Here is a 13,907-nt window from a genome sequence, read left to right as displayed (position 1 = left end):
GCAAGCGAGGTTAACGATGCAGATGGCAGGCAAGCCCAACACACAGCCAGCCCAGCCGCACAGGAAGACGCAGGACAGCAGCGAGAGAACGGCGAGCAAGGAGGAAAGAAATAGAAGTAGCAAGATAATAAAATAAAAAATCCGAAGACGCAGCAGGAGGTGAAGTTCGCCTTCAGGTCAAGTTTTTGCTGCAAAAAAGCTGAAGTTGTTCTTCTGGCTCTGCGGCCGAAAGAGGAAAAGCGCCGGACTTTATTTTTTCTTTTTTTTTTTTATTTCTTGAATTTTTTTTTTTTTTCTATTTTTGAATTTCTATTTATTTGTCTTGTCCCTTTTTTATATTATTATTATTTTTACAGGAGGAGGAGGAAGATGGGGAGGAGGAGTCGGGGCAGAGGAGACGGCTTGCAGGCTTACGAGGGCGGACCAGCGATGGAGTCGTGCGTGTCAGGACGGCCAGCGGAAGGCGACAGACAGACGTCAAGCAGCAGTAGAAGCAGCTGACGAGTCGATACAGCGTGCGGGATCGGCTTGCTGGCTGGTGGATAGCCAAACACGAGTCACGCAGATCAAGGGGTGATGGTGACCCGAATGTAGCCTGTCTGGCTCTGCAATCCGGACCGGGCATGGTTATATATTTTGGGACGACGATGACTCTCTCGTTTTTCCCTAGCTGGGGGAGAGGAGAGACCGCAGAGATTGGTCATGGAAGGGCTCTCATGACTCCCTCGAAGGCGACCAAGGCCATCGCATTAGCTGGGAACGCTCGCAGGATACAAGGCAGGAAACCGCGCCAGTACGCTCTCCACCCGCCGCCCTCTCTGCCCACGGCGACAGCGGCGTCTCTCCATCGTCGAAATTTGCGCTCTCCGTCGCCCAGCGAGCCGCCCAGCGGATCCGTCACGATACGCTGCTTGATGACGTCGGACGGGTATGAGGTCACCCAGAAGACCTGGGCAGCCAGTCCGCCGGCCCAGAAGTTGATGGCAGGTGCAGAGAGATCTGTGTACTGTCTGAAGGCGCGCGAGAAGATGTCGTAGCTTCCCCAGAAGCAGAAGAAGAACGAGCGGAAGATCAAGGTCGAGCAGAGGCCGTGATAGAGCCCTGGTAGACCATGGGCACGCAGCTGTCGAAGTCGTTATTAGCCTACACCGGTCAGTCAGACGGAAATGGGTGGCCAGGAGCCGCTTACTATCTTGCGAGCACAGTCAATGGGGCCCTGGTAGAGCCGCTGCTTCTTGTCGGCAGCATACTGTATCTGCAGCCGGGCCTTGACATGCTCTACTGGCGCCGCGACGAAGCTGACCGTTGACCCGGCCAGGATGCCTGCGACTCCATGACCGAACGTTGACAGCTTGTCCGGCACCGTGGGACTGACGAACGGCAGCGCAGCTCGCAGCTCTCGGTTGGCAAAGACATGCTCAAACAGCAGCCGTCGGTACAGCGTCAGCGAGCCCAGCATCCTAACAAGCAAACCCAGCAGTCAAAAACAGTCAGCCATCCAGGTCCCATACTTATGTAGCCATAGAGTAAACCAGTGCGGTATATCGCATAGGACATACACTGAGTCCATGACCATCCAGCCCATCAGCGGCGGCGTGGCCCCCTTGTACAGTGCTGTAACTCCTTCATTTCGCACCGTCTGCAGCAAGCAGTCCAACGGGCCGGTAAACCGCGAGCTCTTCGTCGTCTGCAGCCGGACCTTGATGGTATCGAATCTTCAACCGTCAACCTCATCAACTCGTCATCTCCGGCGTCTTTCTGTGGTCATACGTACGGATGGCCGACTGTGACGTCCGTCTGTTAGCTACGACGGCTGCTCTTCCAGCACCGCGAGACCAGCTCGACTCACCTGTCAACTTCGCTATGCCTGAAAAGACCCCGGCCACAAAGCCCTTGTAGTCATGCTGGGCCTTTAGCTTCGTCTTTCCGGCTCCCAAGTCCTGCTGCACGACTCCCGCTCCATTACTCATGCTTCTGCTGTTGCTGATGCTGCTGCTGCTGCTGGTGATGGGTGATGCCGATGGTGTTGCAAGCAGCTGGAGGTCTCTGCCTGACGGGCCTGCGCCAGATCCCTTAATCAATACGCCGCCAGTAGTAGCTGCAGCTCGGATTTGTAGCGGGTAGCCAGCAGAGAGTCTTTGACATGTGTTCTGGGGCCGTGGATAGCTATTTCATTTCTCTTCTTTTCGGCTTCTCTCTCCAGCCGAATAGTTAGTTATTCGACTAGCGATGATTAAATAAGTGCGATATCGGTGTCTGACTCCGAGCTGAACGATGGACACGAAACGGATATTCCCTGCAGTATGTGATACTATTTTGAGTACGGAGAATATTATGGCCATTCTACTGCTATGTACTACTGGTTACAAGGCTAAAGATACAAGGGAGAGGTGGTGGTGGTAGCAGTGGTATTAGTGTAGTTGGCTGTAATAGATATTCATTCTCGTCTCTCCTAGGGCTATCATATCAGGGAAAACAAGTCTAGAAAAATGTATCATCGGTGTAAAGAAGAAAAAAAGGAGATAAACCTGAAACGATGTATGGGCTGGCAAAGACAGATGTAGCGAGGGGGTATAAAACATCCAGTCTTCAAGGAGAACGCTAATTAATATCACAAAATGTAGTCAGAAATAATAATAAAAAAGGAATAGTAATAAAGGTCCAATAAGAAGTGCAGCAGGGAGGTAAGGCACCAACGATCAGGGGGTGGTTGTATATAAAGATGGTTGTGTCGTGCCGTCGAGAGGATGAAATGAAGCGCGGGTATAGAGCAAAAGGTTTGGACCACACATAGACCAGCCATGTAGATAAGAAGGGAGTCAGTCAGATCCTTCGTTCGTTTTCGTTGATTTCCTGTTTTCCTTTTCCTTCTTAGTCCCTGGTTTACTTTTTATACCTCAGTTCGTGGTTTATTGGGTATCTTTCAAAATATATAAACCAAGGAGTCGTTGGGTCGTTGAGTCGTTGAGTCGTTGAGGCATCCGAACCTGACTCCATTCCTTCTAAAACGAAAGCAAAAAACAACTCCTGAATGAGCAAACGTCATGGGTCATTGAAAAAAGTAGGCCATCTAGACAGGCCGTAGTCAAGGCCCTGTGCTGGTCTATGAAACGGTCGGTTCGTATGTAAGTGGTGGCATAAGGTCGTAAGGAAATCGAGTCATGAGAGAAGTCCGAAGTAAAAGGGGGGAAGAAGAAAAAAGATCCGGAATAAAAAAAAAAAAAAGGTGGCATGGATTGATCAATTGATCCTCGAGGCGAGACGGTCCTGCTCTCGCATGATAAGCTGATCTAGCAGCTCAGTCCGTTCTCGAATGCCTGCGTGGCCCTGGCCATCTGCCGCCAGGATATCCATCGCTCCGGCAGAGAGGTATCCTTCTCCTTCCTCCTCCAGGGCCAGGGGCGTCACCGGACCCGGACTCCCTAGCGGTTCCAGCCGTGGTTTCGACGGTTTAGAAAACGTCGAGGACTGAGCTGAAGCGCGAGCTGAGAGGGCCATGCCGGCGACTAACTCGCGGTACTGCCGGAGAGCATCCCGGGAGGAAGAAGCGGTGGTCGAAGAGGATGCTGCGGGCGAAGACATCATTGCCGACGCGGAGGAGGGCCGGTATGTCTGGGGATGATGTGGATGATGCGAGTACATGTGAGATGAGGTAGCGGTGCCGTCAAAGTCGAACGCAGCCGAGGAGGCCGTCGAGCTGCCGGCGGTAGTCGACTGGTAGACGGCCGGATGGAAGCGAGGCAGGTTCTCGAGTCGAAACGAGGGCGTGCTCAGCGAAGCCGCATGGCGGGCGCGGGAGGACGAAGGGGAGGCGGAGGCAGACTCGGCCTGGACTTGGGCCATGGCCTGCGAGAGGAGCGAGGTGGGAGCGCGCAGGACGGTGGGAGAGCGGTCAGTCAGCATCCTGGCGGTCTATCCTTTGCTGTCTGCCTCTTGGGCGTGTGTGTATTCTGTGTTTCCTGTGTTCCGTGTGTTGTATCTTGTCTGCCGGCGTGTGTCGGGCGTCGTTTGTTTGCTGTCGTTCTGTGGAGGAGGAGGGGACGGCCGGCGGCTAAAAAGTAGTTACGTCGAACTGCGATGACGGGTAGCGGGTCGGGGCCAACGCTATTTTAAGGGGCAGGCTAGCGGCAGCGACGGGACGGCTGACGTGGGTGGCTGACAGGCGAATGAAGAAGAAGAAGAAGAAGAAGACGAAGACGACGATGAAGATGAAGAAGAAGACGAAGAAGAGACAGCGAGAAAGGCGAGGAGGCTAGTGTTGGTTATATCGTGAAGAAACATCCCGGGCTGTCATGCATGGATGGAGATGGGCGCATGCAGGCGCTGGCCAGGGAGGGCAGATACCTGCATGCAGACAGACGGACGGACAGACAGACAGACAGACAGATAGACAGCGCTGCTTCTCTGCGTCTTTTCTTCTGCCGCAGCCGTCGATGGCTATCACGCTGGGGGCAGAGGATGAGAGGCCTCCCGGAGCTGCTGCGTCTTGTCCGTTTGACCAGGGCGAGGTTGGAGCCGTGGGCCTCATGAGCTGCGGTCATCGTGGTGTATAATAATAGCATCTTATACGGCTGATCAGTTGCTTGCTTCTTCTACGACTACTTACTTCTTTGCTCTCAGACAGCGACTTAGCGACAAGTTACATCCTCCTGTTGAGGTTTGCCTGCCAGTCAAATCCATGTCTATTCGTCTACTAATTTGGTTACAGGACGCAACCAACGGCTGTCTCGATAGATGATGACATGATCCTGCTTGACGAGCTAGATCTTTTCAAGCACGGCATTGCACCTTTGGGGACGGAAAGAAGACGCATTGTCACCAGTCATTACGATCCAGCCTGTTGTGCTCGTATTCCCGTCTTGAGGCACCTTCATTTTCAAGGCCGGGCAAGCTCCTCTGACGAGAAATACGGGCAGACAAGCTAGTCATTGCTGGCCGGGTCAGTCAATACATGTTTTTGACACCGGGAAAAGGAAGCAATATTTGCTCAACTACCCAGAAGGTGTTCGTTCTTCCACTATTTGCTTGTGCTGATGCTGATATGGGGAAATGGTCTTGCGTCAGAGCCCATTTGATATACCCACCTTCATATCTCACCACGAGTCTTGGGCCCAAAAATAAAGTCCTTCCGTGAAATTATGAACGTTAAACGAGCTGATGGGATGCGATTCCGGAGTCCTTTGGATCCATCAGTCTCGGAGTTGATTACCCTCCGGTATAGAAAAGCATATGACTGGAACTTGAGTGCAGCCCCTGTGTTTGACCTGTGGTTTTCCTCGAACGGTGGGACGCCCACTCATCGATCATGTCTATCCAGGAGGAGTTGCTACTTATACTCTGGCGTTCCTTGTTTGAGCCCTTCTATCAAGCGAAACGGCATCAACCCAATTAAGCCGGCTCCTCAAGTTTCACCCACTCACAAATGTCATTGACGATCCCTGGTCTCTGAACCGTCCTCTGCAGCCCACATCGGATGTATGATCCTTGCCTGCGCGGGGGTGTCTCGCGCCCGCCCCTCCTGATGCGTTGGCTCCATGCATGTATCCATGCATCAACTCTCTCCGTCCCTGGCTTCGTCGTCTTTTTATTATTTATTTTATTTTTTTTTTATTTTTAATTCCCGCAGGTTCGTCCCATCAGTGGGTATCAGGGTTGGCGCGGCTGGACATGTTTTACCTGAACCGCTCATTTTCTGCGGACATTCTCCGTATGGCATGCCGCGAGCGAACCTTTGGGATGAATAACAATCCCAGTTTCGTACAGCTGGACATCGTAGATAACTGTAACATTTGACCGTCTCGACAGATTTGGTACCGTGTCCATCCGTATCGTCAGATTATCACAGGTGGGGGTCAGTGGACCGGTGTCGTGGCCGTGAAGTAACTACTTCATCTCTGACATCAGGCCATAGTTACCTGATGAGAATAGATATCTGGTCAGAACATATATCTGAATATGGACAATTCGTTAGCATCAACGTCTTTCCAGCGGCTGAGCAGCCTGAGAGTCAACGTCTTGGATTACGAAGACCTATTAGTTAGCGAGTCAAATCATCCATGTGAGTTAGTTAATAACTGGCGAATTGTAGATTTCAAACCATCTTTGATACCCAATGTAGCTTCTACGGAGCGCGTCGTTGCGTCATGTCTCTGCCAAATCTCCCCTGTGAGATACTACTTGTTATTGCAGAGTTTGCAGAGCATGAGCGAGACATCAACGCTCTGGTTCAAACATCGGCCCACTGCTACAGCTGCCTCAACACCTTTCTTTACCGTCACAACATTCGAAGTTCTGGTGGCACTGGTCTGGTGTCGGCAGCTGGCAATGGAAGCTTGAGGGCTGTCCAGAAATTCCTCGATCTAGGTGTAGATGTCAACTGGAAGAGGGGCCCCAGCGGCCCAACCGCCCTGCAAAGTGCAGCTCTCGGAGGCCACCTTGAGGTCGTGCGACATCTGCTGAAGATCAAGAGGATCAACCTACGCTATGTCAATGACCTGGGCTCCGTGCTGGGCTATGCAGTTTGTGGCGGCAATACCTCAGTGGTGAAATTTCTCCTGAGAGATTCCCGTATCAACCCAAATATCAAAAACACCAAACACTGTGCCCCAATTCACCAGGCAGCAGATACCGGTAATCCTGATATCATGAAGCTTCTTCTTGCCAATAAACGGGTGGACCCAAACCTCAGAGGTGAATCTCGACGCACCGCCTTACACATTGCGGTCAGAAAGGGACATCATGCTGTTCAGAAACTGTTGGCCGAACACAGCGGCGTCGACCCCAATTTAAGAGCCGGTCCACTTGATCGAACACCGCTACTCGAAGCCATCAAGGCTCCGGCCGAAACCCGTCCAGAAGATACCTGAGGACACTGTTGAGTTCGGGGAGGATCGATATTGAGATGGCCGACAATAGGCTGCGCTCTGCCTTGTCGTTAGCTGCCAAAGCCAAGTCGACCGCTTATATTGAAATACTTCTTGAGTGGGGCGCAGACATTGAGAGTCTTGACGGCTTCCAGTTCACACCTCTTTTGACAGCCTCTAGGACGCCTGGCGACCTCTGTGACAATGTAGAGTTGCTCCTTAACTCCGGTGCAGACTTACGTGCTGTAGACCGGGAAGGAAGGACTGCTCTGGCGCTGGCTGCTCAATATAACAATTTAAAAACGGTCGAATTATTGCTCAGGCATGGTGGCAGTTATGGGCCCGAATGTATGTGACTATGGGGGCTTTACACCATTGATATAAGCGACGTGCGAAGATCACTTTCGCGTCATGTCAGCCCTGGTAAGCTGCGACAGGATGAACGTCAACTTCAAAGACAACTTTGGAAACACTGCGCTACACTATGCAACGTACCGCACCTCCATACGCTCGGCCGAAATATTACTCAGAAGGGAGGAAACCGACATAAATATCGAAAATAAAGAGGGTCTATCGCCTATAAAACTGGCGGCAACCCATGGATCGGCCTCTCTCGTTGCAATGTATACCCGTCGTGGAACAATGTCAATAGCAAAGGCCGTAGAGGAGCTAAGCCGCTTATTATAGCGATCAAAAGCAAAAATACAGATGACCAAGGAATGACACCATTGAAATGGGCAAGTGAAGTGAAGGATCAGTCCATAGTTGAGCTCCTCCTTGAGAAATTGGACATTGATACTCCCGCCGTTTGTTACACTCGATGAGATTCGGTCACATCGAAGCTGTAAAAATATTATTTGGCGAGAATGGAGACTGACGTTAACCAGGGAGATAATATTGGGCACGCCAATATCAAGAACAGTGCTTTTGGGTAAAGCCGCAGTCGTGGATATCTTGCTAGCTAAGGATGGAATCTAACTCAACCCGAGAACCCACAATAGGGGCAAACAGTTGTCTTCTCGTAGCACAACATGGTCGGGTTGAAACCGTAGAAATAGCACTTGCACAAGATGGGGTTGAAGTTGAAGAAAGAGATGACGAGGGGCCAACACGGTTTGCACATGCTGCAACAATTTTCTAGGAAAGAAATCTTAGTTGTTTTTTCTGCTCTTGCAAATGGTAGATCAGATCTTAACTGAAAGGATAATGCTGAGAGAACACCGTTGGCGTTTGCTAGCATAGTTGGTAATATTGAAAATGTGGAAAATGTAAAAGGGCTTGATTTAATAGTCTGGAATTGATCTTCATGCCAGAGGCAATGACGAAAAATCATCCTTAGACCATGCGGGGACGTCTTAGGGTAGTGATAAAATTGGGCTAGTTCTGGCGGAAGCCATAGAGATTGAAATTGATATTGAAAGACCTGGATCTCCAATAGACTAAGGAACTATTAGTTTATTGCCGCCGTCATTTAAATGGATATGAAAAGATAAACATTTTTCGTCTGGCAAGTACTTGTCGGCCCGGCACTGTTTTAAAGGAGTACCAGAGGTAGATCATATTCAAGACCGGCCTCGTCCCTTGAAGATATGAGATTCGTTTTCATTCTGTAGAGACTGCGGGAAAAAACGCTGTCTAGAAGGTATGAGTGGGTGAGGCAATGCCAATGAGTATTTTAGACGGAGACGGTTGATAGTTTGCTAGGTAGCGAAAAGGTACCTGCATGGTATAGATAGGCAACGTGTATTATCTTGCTGCTTTTCAGCAGTAAATGGGAAGTTCCGTTACAAAACTCAAGTGTTTTCTAGACGGGGAGGAGGCCTGTGTCATATCAGAAATAGTATATATAGACTCATATTTCTTTCCTACCATCCACTTTCCAGATATCAAGCTCTGAATAACATTGGTGCCATGATGGCATTCCTTCTTGTGGGAGCCGTCCGCTATTATCGTTGCAACAACAGCTCAAAAAAAAAAAAGTACGCCGAAATCAACTATCATTTTTATGACGTGGAAGACTGTCGAGCAGTCATTGCCGGGAGGAGTCCGTTAAATGGCACGTCGGAAAACACCCTAACCGGGTAGCAGGCAAGAGCCGGTCCAAACCAAGCTCTTCGGCGGGAACTCGGGATAGACAATGCCTTCACTAGCGACGATAACACTGTCATAAGGGAGTTTGTAGCTCTTGCTACAAAGCAGATGATTCTCCACAGCACGGACTGGGGGAAATTAGCTACTCTTGCAGCAACTACCCTTGAATCCTTAGCCTTTTTCGAGCAGATAGGCAATGCAGACAATAGCACTGCAATAGGCACAGTTCCCATCTCAAGTGTGGCACAAGTGTTGTGCCTCACAGTCGTTCTAGGCATAGTCTTCAAAAATATGTTGACAAAACCCAGTATAAAGACGTACTTAAATTGGCGGAAGATATCAATAGAATTTGGATATCATCCAAGAATCCAGGTGGAGGAAAACGATCAAGCTGTCAAAGCGAGACGTCATCTCATGATACCCTCAAGGCAATATTTCTGAATATCCAAATTAGTAGCCAGCTTCAACCCCATTGAATCTTATTCTACCATCTTTCGTGACGATGCGGAAAATAGTTCTGCGAGCTTTTCTAGAGGTCAATTTTCTCACAGGCAATCGCTCACTGGAGTTCAAACAGGTGCTAGGAACTCAGCCCAGGCATTTCTGCAAGAAATGTCATATCTGAAGCTCTGAGGCTCTACCCACCGCGTTCATAGTCATTTTCAAGGCCCTAGCAGCAACAAACGAACTATTTTAGCAACAGATATAGAAGTATGCCATCGCAACGTCAGGGTTTGGGGTCCAGATGCATTGAAATTTGCTTCTGGTAGGTGGAATCATCTCGATGAGCAACAAAAGGCTAGCTTCGCGCCGTTAGAAGAAGCTGTTCTAATGTCCTGCGAAGCCTTTGGGTGACGAAGGATTGCTCTTCTGGTTGGGGCCCTCCTCTGTCATTATACCGAAAACTTGGAGCTGGGCAGTGTTCCTCTGGAAAGTATGGATATGGTAGCTGAGGGGGAATATCTGGATCGGAATGCTTGAGCGCAATTGTACGGAGTACCTCGCCAGGAATATTCGGGTTTGAGGTTCACGCTTCTGCACGGAATTGAATAACCAATGCTTTTTTCGCCCTGCAGGCTGAAACACGGCCGGCGCTTGTCCATCAGTCCCACTCTACATGCTCCCGGGCTTTTGTCCACAACAATGGATTCCACCAAGTGGCAAGCTAACCGCCGGGCTATTCTCGGATCCCTTTAGCCATTATTAAGTGAGCAACCATGTCCCTTGCGTGCTTCAGATTTTATTCTGGGCTGTTCATGGATAGTCGCTGTGAACTTGCATGCCAGACACTCTTCATCTGGGGGTATCTGACCGCGCCCATCTTTTCCATGCTCTCACTCCACAACCCTGCATATTCATGCACGGTCATATTCCCAAACAGCAGCATTCAATTTTGTGTAATATTATCATCCAAGAAGTCCCGCTATATGCATAAATAGTGTTACAAAGGAGAAGTTGGGATCCATGGGCCTGGTCGAGTTCAGATGCCCGACTTGCCCAGGCGGGTGCCCAGGTGGTGGTTGGGTCACGTGTTGTCTCTTCGTCGCTTGGCCGGACAATTTTTTTTTTCTTTTTTCTTCCTGCTTGCTTTTTTCACAGGGTTCAGACGGAGACAAAAAAAAAAAAAAAAAAAAAAATTAGATATTGATATCTTTAAGACCTGAAGTGTTCCGTAATTGAAGAGCTTTGCTGGGCGCATATAATAATAACTGCAGCTGTTGTGGCTCACGAGCAGTATATGTATACCCTGAATGAGACGAACCTGTGGAAATTCCAGGCATCACGCGAAAGCTCCCAGTACCAGAGGTATCTCTCCTAAAGAACCCTGACCTCCGAATCCGCTTTTGCTCCGAATATCTTCTATTCGGGACTTAGTTTTGTTGGGAGGGCTGTTTGTATAAATTCGTCTTGCCCTGGTTCTCAGAAAGCGCACATCCTCGGATTCCTCCTTACCCCGGGAGTGTGCTACTCTGGAGAGCGTATACCGGTATATATTCTTCAGGACAGCCCCTCCGCTGCTAACAATCAAGGCATAATGACGGCAGACACAAGACCGTTACGCGTTGTCATTATAGATCATTATGACTCTTACACAAATAACATCCTGCAACTCTTACAAAATACTTGGAGCGTGGCTGTCATACGCTTTGATGAGTTCACTTGGTTGGTCTCTTATCACCTCGTTACTTGAATCCACTGACAAAGCATATATTAGGGATACGTTTAAGGAATCAGTACTTCCTCATTTGGATGCTATAATTCTCTCCCCTGGTCCTGGAAGCCCTGACAAGGAATCAGACTTCGGCTTTAACTCAAAACTAATCAGAGAAGTTAACATACCAATCCTGGGGATATGTTTGGGCCACCAAGGGATTGGTACAGCTTTTGGAGCAAAAATTATACATGCACCAAACATCAAACATGGCCAAGTGTGCAAAATTCACCATAACAAAACTGGAATCTTTGAAGGCCTTCCCGAACAGTTTGAGGGTGTAAGATATAATAGTCTTGTACTTCCATTCAATGGTTCGAAATATCCTAGTTAAATGGTCACTTCTGGAAAGTGTTACTGATTTCGATTTATAGGCTTACCTAAGGAGCTAGAATTAACGGCCTGGACTTTCGATGAAGGTGTACCAGTGGTAATGGGCATTAAGCATAGCAGTCGCCCTATCTACGGAACTCAATGGCACCCCGAAAGCGTGTGCTCCAAATATGGTCAGCACATCATGGATAATTTCCGGGACAAGGTCCTCCAGTTTTGGGCTATCCAGCCTTCGGACATTAGCACTACTCACCACTTCTCAAGTACTGGATTACTACCGGATTCTATCCTGAGCAAAAGCGCCATTGTTAAGGAGGCCCAAGGTACATTCAATCCCCAAAATGAAAGGCCGTGGTCAATAGCAACAGATGGTGTACGTCCGTATTACATACAAGGTACAAGCCTTGGAAAAGGGGTTGCACCACAAACTGTTTTTGATACTATAATTCGAAATTATTCTTTGGATGGCGAAGCTTGGCTAGACAGTGCCAGGGTCAGATAGATCTATCCGATTCACACCTTTATCAAACATACCATATACTAACTTTGTGCCTAGGTCCGTGATGCGCATTCAAGAAATTCGTACTTGGGCATTGGTGCATTTACGCTATGCTACTGGTCAGAAACTGGAAAACTCTCTGTCTCTCAACAAGGAAAGCAAGTCAAGTCAGAAAAGCTTACGACTTCCTATTGGTCATGGCTCGACCAGTTCCAGCGGACCATCATTGAGCAAAATGTTGCATCTGTACAGCCAGATCTACTCGGAGAGGATACCCAAGCGGGCCAGCCATTGCTTCAGGTTGGACTGATTGGGTACTTCGGGTATGAGATGAAACGTGAATCCCTACCTGGTTACAGATATAGGAAGTCAACTGAGAAGGAAAACACCCATTCTGTTCCGGACAGCCAGCATCTCTTTACCAACGTTGTTCTGAGGCTGGACAATTACACGGGTGAATGGATGGCCTTCGGTCTGATTCGTCGTGGAGAAGAAGACCCAATCGGAAAATTTATCGGTGCCCATTCACCGATTGGTCTTACCCAGCATGAATATGAATGTATTCTTTCGAACACTCGTGAACTATTTGCCGCGCCACCCTCACCACCATATACTCTCCCAACATCTTTACCCAGCTTTGAAGCCATTGACGATGAAAATTCATATAGCCAGAAAATCCATGCTGCTCAGCAGGCTATAAAAGAGGGTGAAACATACGAAGTCACATTGACCACGCGATTCAGAGCACACTGCCCAGATGTGGATCCCTATTCACTATACCTATCACTTCGAAGCCGCAACCCCGCCCCATACTCTGCATACATCCACTTCCCGGTTAGCGACACAACTATACTTTCCTCTTCTCCTGAACGATTTATATCGGTCGACGGAGATGGAATTGCAGAAATGAAGCCGATCAAAGGCACCCTAGCAGTAAGTCCGGACCAAGTGGAGGATGAACGGAGAAAGATTCAGCTTGCCACCGACGTTAAGGAATTGGCCGAAAACTTAATGGTATAAGATTCAGCCCCTAACTCTATTAAATGTTTCATTATTACTCCCCTTCTAACTGACCCCCTGAGTAGATTGTTGATCTGATTCGCTCCGATCTGCACAATATTTCCCCCTCCAAGTCGATACAGGTTCCAAAGTTACTTCAAGTTGAAAGCTATGAGACTGTACATCAGGTGAGCTTTTCCTAGTTCATAAAAGTCAGTCCTACTTTGTCTAATTCATTTCATAGCTTGTTACCACCATCCAATCTCAAATCGCCAAAAATGTTGGGGGTGTCAAAGTTGTGGAGCGTTGCTTCCCACCAGGCTCCATGACCGGCGCCCCAAAGCTTCGGTCAGTGAAGATAATTGATGAGCTTGAGGGAGAACCAGAACGTGGAATATATTCTGGCTCCTTAGGTTATATGTGCGCCAGTGGAACTATTGATCAGTCCGTCATAATACGCACTATAGTCAAAAATGGGGCTGACCTTGAGCTCGGCGCTGGAGGCGCCATCACCTGGCTAAGTGAACCTGATAAAGAATGGGACGAGGTTATGGTAAAAGCGAATGCGGTTGCCAAGGCGCTCCCTCAACAGAGCTAATAGATGCAGGCAAGCTTTGAATCCTAATCAACTGCCCATCAGAGGAAGTATACATATGACTAACTGTCGTACCTCGGGTCATCTGCAGTTGGGTTAAATGCTTGACTATTTTGTTATTCCGATCAATTTTTCAGGATCACGGCAGGTTTTACTGAGGTTCATGTGTTACGCATATACCCTGATAGAAGCTATTATGAAGAGGTATCATTACTTCCCATTCAGTAATGAATGTACATAATTAGACGTGTTCTGTATAATAGGCTTCATAATTAGAAAGCAGACTCATCCCAGCGAAGAATGTAGACCAGATTG

The 13,907-nt window shown here is 48.7% G+C and overlaps 5 protein-coding genes across 5 annotated transcripts; 3 read left to right on the top strand and 2 right to left on the bottom strand.

The window, feature by feature from the left end:
• Window positions 1–700: 700 nt before the first annotated feature.
• TRV_04488 (uncharacterized protein) lies at window positions 701–1,459 on the bottom strand (the record flags this gene model as incomplete). The annotated part of the gene is made up of 2 exons (XM_003021368.1): window positions 701–1,123; window positions 1,190–1,459. 2 exons carry the CDS (start codon window positions 1,457–1,459, stop codon window positions 701–703), a joined length of 693 nt encoding a protein of 230 aa, XP_003021414.1.
• A 1,781-nt stretch (window positions 1,460–3,240) lies between these two features.
• Window positions 3,241–3,903, bottom strand: TRV_04487 (uncharacterized protein; the record flags this gene model as incomplete). The annotated part of the gene is made up of 1 exon (XM_003021367.1): window positions 3,241–3,903. One exon carries the CDS (start codon window positions 3,901–3,903, stop codon window positions 3,241–3,243), a length of 663 nt encoding a protein of 220 aa, XP_003021413.1.
• Window positions 3,904–4,166: 263 nt separating this feature from the next.
• Window positions 4,167–4,256, top strand: TRV_04486 (uncharacterized protein; the record flags this gene model as incomplete). Its single annotated transcript, XM_003021366.1, has 1 exon — window positions 4,167–4,256. One exon carries the CDS (start codon window positions 4,167–4,169, stop codon window positions 4,254–4,256), a length of 90 nt encoding a protein of 29 aa, XP_003021412.1.
• A 1,887-nt stretch (window positions 4,257–6,143) lies between these two features.
• TRV_04485 (uncharacterized protein) lies at window positions 6,144–6,866 on the top strand (the record flags this gene model as incomplete). The annotated part of the gene is made up of 1 exon (XM_003021365.1): window positions 6,144–6,866. One exon carries the CDS (start codon window positions 6,144–6,146, stop codon window positions 6,864–6,866), a length of 723 nt encoding a protein of 240 aa, XP_003021411.1.
• A 4,238-nt stretch (window positions 6,867–11,104) lies between these two features.
• On the top strand, window positions 11,105–13,595 carry TRV_04484 (para-aminobenzoate synthase PabaA; the record flags this gene model as incomplete). Its single annotated transcript, XM_003021364.1, has 5 exons — window positions 11,105–11,480; window positions 11,541–11,872; window positions 12,056–12,931; window positions 13,084–13,185; window positions 13,242–13,595. The coding sequence occupies 5 exons, from the start codon at window positions 11,105–11,107 to the stop codon at window positions 13,593–13,595; spliced, it is 2,040 nt and encodes a 679-aa protein (XP_003021410.1).
• Window positions 13,596–13,907: the final 312 nt, after the last annotated feature.

Source organism: Trichophyton verrucosum (assembly GCF_000151505.1).
Source record: "Trichophyton verrucosum HKI 0517 chromosome Unknown contig00351_1.f1.exp, whole genome shotgun sequence".
In the NCBI taxonomy this organism is placed as follows: domain Eukaryota; kingdom Fungi; phylum Ascomycota; class Eurotiomycetes; order Onygenales; family Arthrodermataceae; genus Trichophyton; species Trichophyton verrucosum.
This window is presented reverse-complemented; position numbering and strand designations above follow the sequence as displayed.